The sequence below is a fragment of the Osmerus mordax genome, chromosome 1 (assembly GCF_038355195.1).
Source record: "Osmerus mordax isolate fOsmMor3 chromosome 1, fOsmMor3.pri, whole genome shotgun sequence".
Lineage (NCBI taxonomy): Eukaryota > Metazoa > Chordata > Actinopteri > Osmeriformes > Osmeridae > Osmerus > Osmerus mordax.
The window spans coordinates 18,400,909-18,417,720 of NC_090050.1; the positions used below are offsets into that span (position 1 = coordinate 18,400,909).

General features: G+C 46.4%; 1 protein-coding gene across 1 annotated transcript in view; it reads left to right on the forward strand.

Moving 5' to 3' along the window:
• Positions 1-16,812, forward strand: part of foxp4 (forkhead box P4) — a 92,683-nt gene that overhangs the window by 2,022 nt on the left and 73,849 nt on the right. Inside the window, 1 exon segment of the mRNA XM_067260682.1 lies at positions 322-344. Coding sequence (XP_067116783.1) covers positions 322-344 — 23 coding nt within the window.

Genomic DNA, 16,812 nt, shown 5'->3' on the forward strand with positions numbered 1-16,812 from the left:
GACACTTCAATTATCAAACGGTGGGTAGCAGGTGTGTCTCTGTGTGTGTATGTGTGCGCCTGTGTGTGTGTGTGGCCTAGCTTGTTGTGGTGCTGGGTTGTGGAACGCAGGGGTCAAGGGGAGCTGACCTCCCCTGGGGCCTGCAGTCTGGGGAGAGGGGCAGGAGAGGAGTAGAAGAGTTGAGTGGTGAAGGAGAGAATGACAGGATGAGGAGAGGGGATATGTGTGCGTGGGAGAGGGTGGGGGGTGGGGCACTCTCAACATGCCACCCACCCCCACCTTGTAAACACCCCAATGACCCAAAGCTGAGACTTTGTGCAGGCTGGGCTGAAGGCGGTGGATGGGTATGGTGGTGGGGGGGGGGGGGTTGGTCATAAGTTCTAAGTTTGCCCTTTGCTCTGTACGGTGACAATGATGAAAGAATGGATTGTGAGAGAGACATACAAAGACAGGGAAGGAGAGATGGAGGGATTTGGGAAAGTGCTCGAATGTGGATGTTTGTTTCAAAGGTGGGTCCATGACTGAGAGTCAGTTTAGATACATGGTTGAGACTGGGTCCAGCATAGAGAGTGAAAACATGTTGCTTGTGTCACGGCCACAGCCGTGACACAAGCAACCCCCCCCGGTTTCTGTTTTGTGTCCAGTCTTGTCCTTACCATACCTGTCCCTGTGAGTGCCCTATCTGTTCCCAGTTTTGAGAAATAAAACCCTTGTTTCTGCCATGCCTGCCGACTCCCCTGCGTTTGGGTCCTACCCCACCTCACACCCTGACAGCTTGTCTATCTGGGCCGCCCTGAAGGAGCATGTGGAGGCCAATTCTCTACTGATTGCCTCACCACCAGTTCTTGCATTGCATTTGAAAATGAAACATTTATTTTCCTTTTTTCCATTTCTTTATTATTATCCATTTGTACATGTATTCATGTTCATATTATATTATGTTCTCACACACACAAACACACACACTCCTTTATATGGCTGTAATAAAGGTCTATTAGCTCAATGTGACTGTTGCTCCACAATGCTCACAATAGTGGGAATACAGTCCTGTCCACTGTTTGTTTGTGTGTGTGTGTGTAGTGTGTTTGTGTAGTGTGTGTGAGTAGGTTGACATTGTTAGCAGGATCCATTTATGAGTAATTGCTATCGGGGACCTACTGGACTGAAGAGAGTGGATTTTGTGTTTTGACGTCAATCTGTGGTTCCATGACCCCTGACCTTGAGCTATTCCAGAGACTTAATCAAAAGGGGACAGAAAAACAAGCTATCTTGAGGACTGCTGCCATTCATCACTCTATCTTTGTCCTTTTCGGCCTGTATTAAGAAGAAATCAATGTGCTCCACACACTCATCCACACAATATCACACACACATTCACAGAACAAAGAGAAGGAATCTGAATTCAGTTTCATATTTATCCCTTGAGGTCCTCAGTGTTATTTTTCTCACCCAATTCTTGACCTTGACGGGTGAAAGGACAGTAAGAAGTTTGAGAGAAGCTCAAAGAAGATCTTGCAAGCTTCCTTGAACTGACCCATTCTCTGGACTACAGACAGTTGGTCGTAATGTGATGAGCTCTTTCAGTTTGTCCACTCGACGCAATTTCCCTCAACCTTAAGATGGGTCATCTCTCTCCTTATCTTTTGAGAAGTTCATCTTCATGTATTCCAACCATTGTGAGGCTCTTCCCAGCATGCACCTTGCGCAGCTCTTCAGGACATGTGCTCCAGTGTGTTTCCTCTCTGCTCAGCACAGTGGTCTTGGGCTCTCTCTCCAGTGAAGCAGCTCTTTGCATTCTTCATCATGTGTTCTCTGATGTCTGAACACAGGCCGCTAAGTGGAGTGGTTGATTGTGTCCTGTAGGTCAACTCAACTTTCCCCAGGGAGCCTATGTAGTGGAACAGTAACAAGGACTGCCTCACAAGAGGCCAGCCTCACAAGAGGCCAGCCTCACAAGAGGCCAGCCTCACAAGAGGGCTGTCCTCAGTCTCCATTATCACGTATGAACCTTCTAACCAAGGAATCCCAACAGCCATCTCGCGGATGTCATCGAATCTCAACACCTGAGACCCCACCCTTCTGAAATTCAGCACGACTTTCAGATGTGTGTGCGTTCATGTATGCCTGTGAGTCTGTGTGTGTGTGTGTGTGTGTGTGTGCGCGCACGCACACGTGTCTCTGACATTGTAATAGATCGGTATGAATGCCTCGTTAGCAAGCAACACTAAAACTCTCCAGGCTCTTCACAACATGAATGGCATTTTAGAGAGCTGCATTAGCTGTTGCATTCTAACCACCACTCAAAAGGTAACACACTGGTTTGGCCACACATACACACACACACACACACACACATGTACACACACACTCCAGCCCACGCATACACTCAACAGGCACTTGTGTGTGTGGGCAGCATGATGAATCGATGGTGAATTGGCATCCTCACTGGAACATGTACACAGCAGACACGCAGCACTCTAGTTAGAAAGACAAAGACACATTCTCTCTCCTCTGCAGATAGGTTGTGAGAATGAGGACCCAAACACACAGGCACACACCTGTGCTGAGGTTTAGGTATTCCAGAGGTGAGGGGAAAGGTTACTAGTGGAGAGTGGACAGTTTATTGGGGGTGTCTCCCCCCCCCCCCCCTCTCTCTCTCTCTCTCTCTCTCTCTGTCTCTCTCTCTCTCTCCCATTCCCCTATTTTCTTGCACAGCACAAATAAGAGGTTACAGCTACACCAATGGGAGATCTAGCCTCATTCTGCTCTCTTTCACTCACGTTCTGCCCTTTTTTCCCTCTTTCTACTACCACTCTATCCATTTCTTTCCATTCCTTCATCCATGTGTGAAGTCTCTTTCCATCAGGTTTCTATTTGTTTCTCTCTTCTCTCATCTTTCTTCGTCTCCCTTCGTTCTGTTATCAAACAGAGCCTTGCTACAGGACGCTCATGCACTGAACTCTCTCTTTCTCTAACTCACACACACACACACTCACACACACACACACACATACACATGCACACACATGCACATATATTCACACACACACAGGTAGCAAAGTTTTTCCTGGAGTTTTCACAAGAAAGCCAAACAAAACATAAAACGACAGTCTGCACACACACAAGAAAGGGAGGAAGAGCACAGGAGAAGGAGAGGAGAGAGAGGGAAGTTCTTTTCTCTGGTGTTTGAGGCGTCGGTGCGTGTGCTCCTGACAGGTGGGAGGGAAGATGAATTGTGCATTGTGTGAGCTCTAATTAGCATGGTTAGCGAGGCCTGTCTACAGTGAATGGCTGAGATAGCATTAGCGCAGGCTAGGCTCCGTGAGCGGCACAGATAGGCAGAACAGAGAACAGAGGTGGAGCTAGTGCCTCCAATGCTAACGCTATTTACACTGATAAACTCACTACTCTTTAATGGGCTCAGCAGGGGAGAGAGAGAAAGAGAGGGAGTTGAAAAGAGGGGGAGGAAGGCAGAAAGGGACTAAATGTATCCTGAGAGTTTTCTTTCACATGAGTAAACTCTCAGAGCACACGGTCATACCTTGATTCATGTTCCAAAAATAAGGAGATCCTGATATAAGTTAGGTCAGGTCTTAACTAATCAGGAGATTTTCAATTCTTCTCAATCTGAAAGACCCGACGTGCGGAACCAGACCCAGAAAGAAAGGATATCACAGGTTAGACATTCTTTAGGACATTTTTGATTAGAATCTGGCACACCTTATAATGTCCATTGTCTTTCTGCATATCTTTGATCTCTCGTAGAGAGAGAGAAAAAGAGGGAGACAGAGAGTGAAAGAGTGTCAGGAACGGGTTCGTGTGTGAGAGACAGAACAAATGTATGAAAGACAGATAGAGAGAGAATAACAGAGAAAGAGAGAGGGAGGGGAGATAAAGAAGGAGACAAAGAGTGAGAGAGGGGCAGAGTGTGCGAGAGAGATACAGAGACAAAAAAGTGGGAATGACAGAAACAGTAGAAAAGGAGTGAGACTATGGCAGAGAATGAGAGAGAGAGAGAGAGAGGGAGAGAGAGAGAGAGAGAGATGAGAGAGAGAGAGAGAGAGAGAGTGAGAGAGAGAGAGAACAGCACCTTGGAGCTCTCTCCTTACAACACTGGTAATGTGGTGCTCTCCAGAAGCCCTGGTGACAGACAGTGACACACTCGGGATAATGAGCTTCTCCTTGTTTGAATCATTGTGTGTGTATGAAGGGCAGTGGGTGGGGAGGGGCAGGGGCAGGGGAAGGAGAGGGGGGATGCTTTGAGATCAGGCTTCTCTCCTTTCACCTCACATCTTGACGGTCAGATTACACTTGGTGCTGGTTACAGGCCACTGGCTATATGAACTGAACTGGTCTTGCAGAGGACCCATATGCCACACACCCACACATACAGTACTGTACACACATGCACACATGCAGTAAAACACATACGTATGTAGCAAATATCTACATTGCTAACATGTTTCCTATGCATCTTTCCTGAGAACAAACATGTACATATGGAAGTTAGAGTTAAGCTCTATATGCAGTGCATGCATGTATGTGTGTGTGTCTTTGGAGAAAAGGTATCCAATCATTGTCCATTCCTTTCTTTCATCCTGCTCTCCTCCCCCTGCTTCCATCACTGTCCTCATCCGCTCCAATGTCAAGAAGGCCCTTGAGGCTGTAGGGTGCTCTGTTCATGTATAAACTCATACTACCCCAAACACACACACACACACACACACACACAGCCCCTCACGTTCTGCTTTCTACAGACTACCAGAGGGAGAAGAACATCAGCGGGACGGGAGACACGTTGTCAGGGGTGGAGCCTTCCAATGGAAAACATCTCAATGGGCTCTCCCTGGCTGCCCTGAACGACTGCAGGTGGTGGTGGCTGTTCATGAATATGCAACAGTGACTAATAGCCCCGCCTCCCCACCCTCCACTCCCCAGAGGGCTTTCCGGGGGACCAGAAGTTTAGAGAGGAAAGTGGCCCACACAGTGTTCTAGGGTTAAACAGTGGTGTCTGAGGAGTCCACCTGAAAATAAACTCACATCCTCACATCCTTTCCTTGCCTCTCTACTTCTTCTCATACAGTCTCCCTCTTGACCGCTCTAAGAGGACTGGATTGAGGACCTCCGATTTTGAGGCCCACAGGACTTTGTTCCAGTGGAATTGATGGCTCTGCTGGATTTATCAGTGTAATCCCATTGTAGTCCCTGAACATACGGCCTTTCTGTTTAATGACACTGGATAGTCCCTTTGGACAGCATTACAAATCATACACAGACATACATCAGTAATCTCACATGAGAAACTCCCTCCTTAGAGAGAAAGAGGGAGACATGATGAAAGTGGGCAACAGAATGGCGATGGCGTGTGTTTGTAAATAATCTCTCTGGTTCCATGCTGGTGAAATAGCCAGTTTATTTAACAAGCATCACATCACAGGCAGGCATTTACCCTTTCGCCAACCCCTCCCTCCCTCCCTCCCTCCCTCCCTCCCTCCCTCCCTCCCCTCCCTCCCTCCCTCCCTCCCCTCCCTCCCTCCCCTCCCTCCCTCCCTCCCTCCCCTCCCTCCCCTCCCTCCCTCCCTCCCTCCCTCCCTCCCTCCCTCCCTCCCTCCCTCCCTCCTTCCCTCGTCTCCCCGGCAGCGCTGTAACAGAAGAGCATTAATAATAATAACAATGCTAAACAGAGGAGGAGATAGGCGCTCGGCAGCAGCGTGTGTGTAGGAGGACCCATGCTCCTGCAGCTTAGCACTCTTAGACCCGCTAAAGAGGGGATGTGGAGGGCTGGGGGGGGAGGGGGGAGGAAAATAAGAGGCTGTTATTTTGCATGATATTAACCACATGAAAGCATGCGATTGCCTAGGGACAGTATAAGCTGAATAAGAGAGAAAGGGAGGGAGGGAGAGAGGGAGAGAAAGAGAAAGTGAGAGAGAGAGGGAGAACAAGGCTTGGTGAAGGAATAATGTAAATAGCGGCTGGCTGAGTTGTCGGGAAAAGCACTGTCAGTCGTGTGTGTGTATGCGTGTGTTTGTGCGTGTATGTATGTGTGTCTCTGTGTGTGTGTGTGTTATCGGGCGTAGCGCTGTCAGACGGTCTATTGTTTGGGAAGTGATAAAAGGCAATTTCCCAGAGTCCCTTGTACAGCCACACGCTCCGCTTAATTTGAGGGCCATTTTCTGTGACAGTGTTGACAGTTTATACATCTCTCTCTCTCTCTCTCTCTCTCTCTCTCTCTCTCTCTCTCTCTCTCTCTCTTTCTCCCTCTCTGTTGATCCTCTCCTGTGTGTTTTCTTGGTAGTAAAGCTGCTGGTTGTATTCATGTCTGTGTTTATTAGTGTGTAACCCCATGTTTGGCATGTCCCCTCTGACTATGTAACAATACCTGCTACACAGCACTGAAACCTGTCACGACACACTACACACACACACACACACACACACACACACACACACACACACTTGTCCATGATAGTAGGCAATGTGTCTTGGCATCTGTCCCTGCAAGATTCCACCTGAGAAGAGCTTGGCTCCTTTTTATCTGTGAGAGCAGGAGAGCCTGTTAGAGTCTGAGGATGAAAGGGAGAGAGGGAGAGGGAGAGAGAGAGAGAGAGAGAGAGAGAGAGAGAGAGAGAGAGGGAGAGAGGGAGAGAGAGAGAGAGTCAGAGAGAGAGAGAGAGAGAGAGAGAGAGAGAGGGAGAGAGGGAGAGAGAGAGGGAGAGAGAGGGAGAGAGAGAGAGAATCAGAGAGAGAGAGGGAAGAAGAGTTTCAGAGAGAGTAGGAGAGAGATCCTGGGCTCAGGGCAGACTAATTGACACAAAAAGTTCTTGTCACAGCCGAGTGCAGGAGTAAACATTCACATCTACACACACATGCGCACACATTCACACAAACACACAAACATGGCAAATAGGCAAGTACAACTTACTAAAAGGATGTGTATATGTGCTTGTGTGTGTGCAAATGTGTGTGTGTTTGAGTGCTGTAGCAGTTGTTTGCTTTGTACATATGGTACAGAAACAGCTGTACTGCCCTCAGTAAGCTGACTGTGTCAGTGAGAAGAAGAGCCCCTCCAGCCCTCTAACTCCAGCCCTCTAACTCCAGCCCTCTAACTCCAGCCCTCTAACTCCAGCCCTTCTAACTCCAGCCCTCTAACTCCAGCCCTCTAACTCCAGCCCTCTAACTCCAGCCCTCTAACTCCAGCCCCTCTAACTCCAGCCCTCTAACTCCAGCCCTCTAACTCCAGCCCTCTAACTCCAGCCCTCTAACTCCAGCCCCTCTAACTCCAGCCCTCTAACTCCAGCCCTCTATCTCCAGCCCTCTAACTCCAGCCCTCTAACACCATTCCCTCTAACTCCAGCCCCTCTAACTCCAGCCCTCTAACTCCAGCCCCTCTATCTTCAGTCCTTCTATCTCCAGCCCCTCTATCTCCAGCCCCTCTATCTCCAGCCCCTCTATCTCCAGCCCCTCTATCTCCAGATCCTCTAACTCCAGCCCCTGTATCTCCAGACCCTCTAACTCCAGTCCCTATAACTCCAGCCCCTGTATCTCCAGCCCCTCTAACTCCAGCCCCTCTAACTCCAGCCCTCTAACTCCATTCCTTCTAACTCCAACCCTCTAAGTCCAGCCCCTCTAACTCCAGCCCCTCTAACTCCAGATCCTCTATCTCCAGTCCCTCTAACTCCAGCCCTCTAACTCCATTCCCTCTAACTCCAGCCCTCTAACTCCAGCCACCTCTAACTCCAGCCCTCTAACTCCAGCTCTCTAACTCCATTCCCTCTATCTCCAGCCCTCTAACTCCAGCCCTATAACTCCATTCCCTCTATCTCCAGCCCCTCTATCTCCAGCCCCTGTATCTCCAGCCCCTCTAACTCTAGCCCCTGTATCTCCAGATCCTCTATCTCCAGTCCCTCTAACTCCAGCCCCTCTAACTCCAGCCCTCTAACTCCAGCCCTCTAACTCCAGCCCCTCTAACTCCAGCCCCTCTAACTCCAGCCCTCTAACTCCAACCCCTCTAACTCCAGCCCTCTAACTCCAACCCTCTAACTCCAGCCCTCTAACTCCAGCCCCTCTAACTCCAGCCCCTCTAACTCCAGCCCCTCTAACTCCAGCCCCTCTAACTCCAGCCCTCTAACTCCAACCCTCTAACTCCAGCCCTCTAACTCCAGCCCCTCTAACTCCAGCCCCTCTAACTCCAGCCCCTCTAACTCCAGCCCAACACCACATAGAACAATTCCATGCAGCATACATCCAATTTCTACATTCAGCATATTACATGCATTCCACTTTACACTTTCTCATTTTGTGTCATGTACAGAAGGTGTTGGGTGTCTCTTGTGAGTGCTTGTGTGTGTGTATTCAGATAAGCCTTCAAAAATAGTCCGTCTGACAAAGAAGTGCAGCGTGGGTATCTTCTTACTATAATCTGCAATCTATAATCTATAGAGAAAGAGGAGGAAGAATAAAAGCATCCTGCCCACTCTTTTCTCTCATCTGTTATCACCAGTTCAGGGCTCTCTCTCCATCTGTCTCTCGCCATCTCTCTCTCTCCCCATCTCTCTCTCTCTCCATCTTTCTCTCCCTCTCTGTCTTCTTATTTCTCTCGTCCAGTTTCCCCTGTGTTCTTATTCTGTGTATATTTTTGGGAATATACTTCTCTCTTTGTCTGGAGAGAATTCAGGTGCTTTGTTCCACTCAGAGAGTCAGGCTTGATAAAGAGAAGCATATTTAGAGTGGCGGGGCTTTGTGTGGTCATTTTATAAGGCAGCTCAGACTTAAGATGGATTTGATATAAAAAGATGTACAGTATACACTGCACTCTGCTCACACAGAGGAATGAGACAGAAAGAACAAAAAGGTATTCAAAAGATTCAACAACACTTTGGAGAAAGGTACGACCAAAGTGGCCTGTGTGTTTTCATCACTGAAGTGTCTTACTGGGGAAGACAACTCAGTGTCTCTCTTGTTGTCTCTGGTGAAAGGCAGGATGAAGACAACATGACCAGGAATGATAGACCTTCACAGTACACAAAGAACAATGCTGCTCCTGAGTTATGTGCTTACTCTGTTCAGACATACTGTTAATGGGGTTACAATATTCATACTGTAACTAAAATGGATTAGATTAGATTAGAACAGACTAGAATATTTGTTTTTCGTAAATCCCCAAAAGTGTAAACTGTAATTATGTGAACGTGTGTGCATGTTTTGTATGTATGCATGTGTGTTTGTGTGCGTGTTCACTCCTCTGCAGTTTGTTGGATGCTCTCCGGGTGTCAAGTCTTTTTAGTGAGCCATCACTAATGTGAACACGTAGAAAATGAAAGGATTGTTATTTCAAACTTAATAACAGTACACGACTTCATCAACCCAGCACTGCTCAATCAAACCCAGAGAATCTCCAGAGATAATTTAATCACCAAATGCCAAACTGCCTCGCCACATTTAGGTGTCGTTCTCAACCGTGCAAAGGTAATTTGTTTCAGCATTATGAATTAATTCAACACTAACGAAGATGGAGAAGGCTGCAGAATGTATAATCAACACCTCCTTGAACGCTCATAGATTCTCTGTCCTCTGTGCTTTGTGTGACGTCTGCCCTCTTTTGTCTCCCTCCTCTTCTGAAGTCTCTCTCTCTCTCTTCTCCTCCGCCATGGTTCCCCCTCGTTCCCTTCCTCCTCCCAGGTTGTTCTTCTCCTGGGGTGGGGGAATGTGGCAGACAGGGTGCTTATACTGACCCAGGAGCACCGTCATTCAAACACTCTTCAACTAACCCTCAATCTACAGCTCACGCCAAGATCTATTATTATAACACATGATTGGGTTCTGGCTAATTCTATAGATAATTTTCCTCATCAGTCAGTTATTGTTGCTTTTTCTTCATCTGAACTTCAGGAGCAGACGCTGTTGTGGAAAGGATCATTCTGCCCTCCTCTCTCAGCGCAGCAGCTGTCTGGCCTGGGGGGGGAAGAAGGTTCTCATACATACCTTCAGCTACATCTTCAGCTGGGATGCAGTCTTTCTTGTAACCCCCAAACACACACACACACACACTTAGAAACACACAGGAACACTTACAAACACACACCCACACGCACAGACAAAACACATACACACACATTTTGCAGAGCGGGTCAGAAGCATAAATCAAAGTTACGAAACAGTGACAAGCTCTTCTCACGCACACACCACACATGACAGGCGTTATCGGGGCTCTGATCGGCAGGGCCGTGCCGTTCCAATCACACAAACAAATGTCGTAATAAGAACATGCTGTGCACACAAACACACACACACCAACCATCCCATAACCACACAACACACACACACACACACAAACACACTCTCTGTGTACACAGGCACCCACAAGCATACCATCATGTAAGCATACAACATGAACAGACACATACATACACACTGAAGATACACACCCACCACAAAGCTTGGACACACACACACACACTGACACACACAACGCACACATAACAAATACCAACTCGTCTACCAATAACAACATACCTAACAACCCGTCCTGCTAATGTAAATATTTATTCTACATGCTTGAGATATTTAGGCCAAGGTAGAGGAATTAGGTGGTTGAAACAAAAGCATTCAGGTTTGACACAGCTTGTTCAATGTGAAACTTCTACCCACACCTTTGGTGTTGTCAGACTTAGAAGAAACATTTTAAAATATTTTAATTTGATCACAATTATTCACTAGGGCGATGCAGAGACATTTATGTTTTATCACCTTACAATGTCACAGTGAGACTCACCCACCTAAAGCCCTGCACCTCCACCACTTTAACAAAGACAAGGGCAAAATAATTTGACGATACAGATAACCATCAAATCCACCATAAAAAGATACAAAACAGTTGTTCTCAGAGGAAGCTGCAGAGTTAACTGCTGTGGGTGCATTCCTCCACTGTTGGCAGAGAGAGGAAGGGAAGAACAGAAAGAGAGGGAGGAGGGAGGAGATAGAGCAGGGGGAGGTGAGAAGGTGCCGGGGTCAGTGTAAAACTTGTGGAGATCAGATAAATCAGCTCTTTAAAGTAAACATTGTTCACTGACAGGCACCAGGCTGTATGTGTGTGTGTGTGTGTGTGCTCTGAATACCAGGTCTGGGCACAGGAGGGAATGCTTCCTGTCTGAAAAAACAGCCAAGCAACAAGAGAAATGAGCCATCCTTCTGCCAAACTCTAGTGTTTCCATCACACTGTAGGAGATAATATTTGTGTGTGTGTGTGTGTGTGTTTACTGTGTTCTGAAGACTCTGAGCAGCAGCAGAGATAAGGAGGGTTTCCACAGATAAAGACAGGTGAGGAGTTGTGTTGTTTTCTGTAGTCAGACCTCAGGGAGAACTGCAGTCAGACTGGAGTCTTCACACACACACACACACACACTCACACACACACTCACACACACACTCACACACACACACACACACACTCACACATCAGGTGCCACGTTCGTGGCACATTCATCCCTCTGGAGGTACATTCCTCTCACCTCCTCTTACTCATCAAACTGAGCTACTGGCTTCACACACACACACACGCACACACACACGAATCAACCACACACATCTTCGCACGTTGAGTCTTTATTAATCTGCAGGGCCTTAATTGAAACCCCCTGTGTCTGAATCATACCTGCATCCCCTCGCTCATTATCAGTCAAGGTGCCTTTGGGGAGTGAGTGAGGGGGGCAGAGATAGAGAGAGGAAGGGAGAGAGAAAGATACTGGGCGGTAGAGAGAGGAGGATGACCGAGAGGGAGATATAAGCATGTGTACAGAAACAGTCGATGCAAAGGATGATGGTCAGATGAGTGTTCAGTAGTAGTAGTTTTGGCAACATGCAGCTTGCAACCTTCCCTAAACCCCCATCCCTGGTTCACTGGATCTGCACCCCACACGGTCACATCTGCCCACCTCACCAGCGTCCCTCGCATCAACTATCATGGGAAAGAGAAATCATTGTTACAGATAATTAATGAGACATCAGGAGGGCAGCTAATAGCTTCTTAATAATTCATCCATCCCTGAATAGGCTCCGGATGTTGAGGTATGTTTAGACCATCCAGACATTTTCTGTCTCCTCTTGGGCTCCCTTTCTCTCTTTCTCTTTTGTTTTTTCTCTGTCTACGTTTTTACTCCTCTGCTCTACTCCCTCTCCTCTGATGGTTTCTCCTCTGCTCTCCTCCCTCTCCTCTCCTCTGATGGTTTCTCCTCTGCGCTCCTCCCTCTCCTCTCCTCTCCTCTGATGGTTTCCCCTCTGCTCTCCTCTGAACCGGTGTTTGAGGGGAGCATCCTGGTGCATCTCAGTAGACTGCTGTCAATGTAGGTCAGAGGTTTTTCGAAAAAGGTTTCCAGGGTTGAAAGAGTCTATTTACCCTGCCAAAGGAGAAAAGTGCATGTGTCTGTGTGTCCATATATGAGTGTGTGTGTGCGTGTATGTGTGTGTGTGTATGCATGTGTCAGGAGAGAAGAGGATCCGATTAGTACAGCTCTGAAAGTAATTACCTTAATTAAAGCAGTGATGTGGGGAGACAGAGGGGAGGAGAGACGGAGGAGAGACGGAGGAGGGGGAGAACCTGCCAGCTTTTATGGGCCAGTTTAGGGACTCCATGATTTAAGGGGCACACTCAGCACTGAGTAAGTGAGGAAAGGGAGGCAGGAGGGATGCAGAGCAAAGGCAGAGCAGGGCAGAAGCAGAGATGGAATGAGGCAGAGATGGGCTGAAAGAGAAAGATCAGGAGCTGGAAGAGAGGGTGTGGGAAGGAAAGTAGAGAGTGAAAGGAAAGCAAGGACGAGAAAAACCTCATTCTAAGACTGTATCGAGTCTCCATTCTCGTAGTTCTAGTAGTACACTGACCCAGCAACAAACCAACCAATGGGACTTCACAACCGCAACAGAATTACTGGAGAATATAATATAACATATGGAAAATGTCATCTGTGTTTGAAAATTGCTGCTGCTCTTATACCCCCCCCCCCCCCCCCCCCCCCCCCACACACACACACACACAAACACACACACACACATACAAACTGCATGGTACTTGAAGACCTTATCTCAGGATTGCTACACACTGGCACCAATGTGTGTGTGTTGTTGAGGAAGTCTGTCTGCCATGCCAGGGTGTGGCAAGCAGCACCGTGGCAACACAGATAAGGGCCAGAGTCAGGCACATTGGAACAGAAGTAAACACAAACATGTATGTGTTTACTTCTCTAACACATACATGTATGTGTTAGATAAGCAAAAAACAGTTAAAGGTTTGTTCAAATTCACTGAGGCAGTGCCAGAGGCATCTCTAGGAGAGGGTACTATGGGAAGCAGGCTGCTAGTCATCCAGTCAGTCAGTGTCAATCAATCAGCCAGTCATTTAGCCCTTTAGCCAGTCAGAAGTTTGCAAGCCAGCCACCTTCAGACTTTGTTTTTTCTTGTTTTAGTTTTTCTCTCTGTAGTTCTCTGAAAGAACTGGGACTGCCTGTTTTGGCCTTGTGTGTGTGTGCGTGTAAGTGTGTGTCTTTGTGTGTGTTTGTGCCTTTCTGTTTGTTGCATTGGTCACATCTGCGAAACCAAACAAGGAGCTGCAGACTTGGAGGTCTTATTATAATTCTGCTCTTTATGAAATTCAAATACCAACCTACATGACTGAGACTGCAGATGTCTGGAAGGACACACGGCAGAGGTATGCTTTCAAGTAGGTGTGTCCGTGTGTGTGTGTGTGTCTATGTAAGTGTGTTTCTGTCTCTAGGTGGGTGAAACGCAAATCAAATAACATCTTTGTGATGAGGATAATGAAAATAATAACATCCTTGACAAAATATTCTGTGCAGTAATGATGAATGCTGTGTCTGGGCAAGAGACATTAGAGGTGTCTTGGTTAGGAGGAAACACTGGGCTACGTCTCTCACACCCCCAAATTATCTTGTGCTTTCACATTTCACTGATAGCATAGATGAGAGTGGGGGGAAAATGGACACACAATTATGCTCACTTGTCGTATATTAATACTGCTTCTTGACATCTTCTCTGGACCCCGAGCTGTCATCTCTTTGTCTGTTTTAATTGAAAATTAATGGTTAGTGTGTTGCCTAGGCAACGGCGCCACTGTCCGCCGGCAGCGTGCAGCTTTCTGAGAGACACCAGTGGCATTGTTTGTCCTGTCTGACCTTGGAAGTTTCTGAAAAAAGAGAAGAAAGGGAGTGGAGGACAAAAAAGACATTAAATAGAGAAAAGAGAGATAGAGGTTGTGCATTGGAGCGAGGAGAAAAAATGAAATGAAAGTTATTGTGGGCCATGTTTGGTGTGTGAGACTGAGAGGACGACAGGCGAGGCAAGAGGGGACTGGTGAGATGGAGTCAAAATGCCAAATGGGGAGAATTATGTTTGAGTAAGAAAGCATAAAGGCCCAGGGTTTTCTCTCTGCGTCCACGGTATTACCTTTGTGACTTGGCTGTGATGACAGAGACATAGGCCACTTTACAGGGCACCATAATCGTCTGGACAGAGAGAAGCGAGTGTCTGTGTGTTTGAATTGTGTATGTGTGTGTGTACGTGCGTTTGAATGTGTATGTGTGTGTGTTGCTTGAAGCCAGAGCAGAATGTTTTTTGTGATTCCATCAGGGTGGACTTGGAGCCAAATGGACTGTGACTTCTGGGGCAGCAGCCTATGAAGGCACTGGAAGACGGACACACGTACACACACACACACACGCACGCACACACACACACACGCTGCAATGAGAGACTCTACACTCGGCGTGAGAGAAGGCGAAACTGAAGGGTCAGAGGTCAGAGTAGATGAAAAGTGTTTAGTGTTGAGGTGTCATGTCTGCTTTCTGCTCTGGGTCCTGCAGCAGGTACGAGTGAGGGGCAGCAGAACATGCCTGTGGGGAGACAAGCAAGCCAGCCTGGTAGAAATCCTCCTTTACTCCTAACAGAACAGCCAGCACATGTCAACTTCAACAGGTTTCAGATCCTACTGCTCCCTTTCAACCTGTTCAGATTTGTAAATTGTGAAATTAAAATGGATCCATACTGTAGTCATATTGAACTAAAATCTATAGGCTATAACCACAGTCCAAGGCATTAATACTTCTTACATTGATTTACATTAATTTATGCATTTAATTATGCATTTGATTACCCACTATGTAATCAAGTCAAAAGTGTTGGAAGGACATCATCGGTACATTATGATGACATAATAAAATACAACATTACAAATGGGATATTTTGTGTCTTCTATCAGTGTGTCTCACATGTTCAACACAGATCGGTTAAGGGACATTAGTTACTGTAAAGCAAAAATGGAGTACATTGAGACTGTGCCATTCTGTTTTTCTAGGCTGCACACCTTCTAATGGCAGACTGTGCAATCGCTTCTGCTGAAAGTCTTTTGTGGACTAAGACAGGGCTCCTGGGCCTTGTGTGATGCTAGCCCAGCCTTGGATCACTACAAAGTGACCAGTACATGTTGAGTGTCTCTGCAGACTAGTAACAGCCTTTCTAAAGGGTGTAACCCACTGTTGTAACCTTTCGGATTTTTTTACAGTTTTTTTCAATTGCTAAAACACTAAAACCCATTGGCTGAACAAAGTTCTCAGTTGCCTGAACTCATGTAGCTAATTGTGCAGTCTGTTGTCAATACCTTAAACCATTTCACATGGTAAAACACAATTTGCAGATCTCACTTAGACTTTTCAGCAACACTCTGAACACATTCTCATTCTCAAAACACATTCTGCACTCTAATGCACATGTCATCCATACTGGTAAACACAAATGGCAACAATCAAATACAAATAGAGAAAACATGTCATTGACAAAACACAACCACTCAAAATTGATTTACAGTTTTTCTCAATTGCTAAGACACATTTCTTGAATGTGTACTGTGTTTTCTCCAAACTCTATACACACATCTTCATACTTACATTGTTTTGGCCAAACCCTTGACTTTTGACCCAAAATCAAACACTGTAGTCAAAACCATATTATCTCTCGTATAAACCTAACTTTGCATTCAAAATACACACAAAGCCCTCAAATAAATTCAACCTTCTGAATACCCTTTAGACACTGCTGGGAGGAATTGAAAACATTATTATATATATATATATAAAGGTTTTCAAGAACCATTGACTATAACGTGTCCCTGAATTCTAGATATGTTCCACCTCATGAGTTTGACATGATGTAAATCATAAAACTCACAATTACTGCAATTTTACTTCTTACAGGCTGTTTATTTTCTATTTACATTATACAGCAATTGCATTTTGAGCTCTTGTTACTGTAGTGGTCACAGTATACAAATAGTAGTACTGTTAGTCAACAACACAAATGTATTGCTGTAAATTGTAATTTGGGGAACAAAGGCTAAGAAAACAAGGAAATAAACAAATAATTTTTACCTGGGTAACAGAGCTTGAGTACAGTACTGTTCATTGTGGGTCAGCATCCTATCTCTGACCAGGGTCAGGCCAAAGATTTTCCTCAACATCACAGGCAATGTTTTCTCTAGCCAAACAGCAGGGAAAATGCCCCTGAATGCCTGAGCCATCCCTGACAAGACTCAAGAGCAATGTCCCCACAAGCTTCTTCCATGGCTTGGAGAAGGTTGTTCTGTCATAGGGATTTCTGTCATAGTGTGGCATGGATCTCATTTGAGATTGTTGTTCTTCTTCCTCTTCCTCTGCCTCTTCCTCTCCCTTGTCCACCTCCTCTCATTTGGACAATTCTTCCTTTTCTTCTGATATTTGCATCCATGATTTCAAAGTACAGATGAGCTTACCTTTG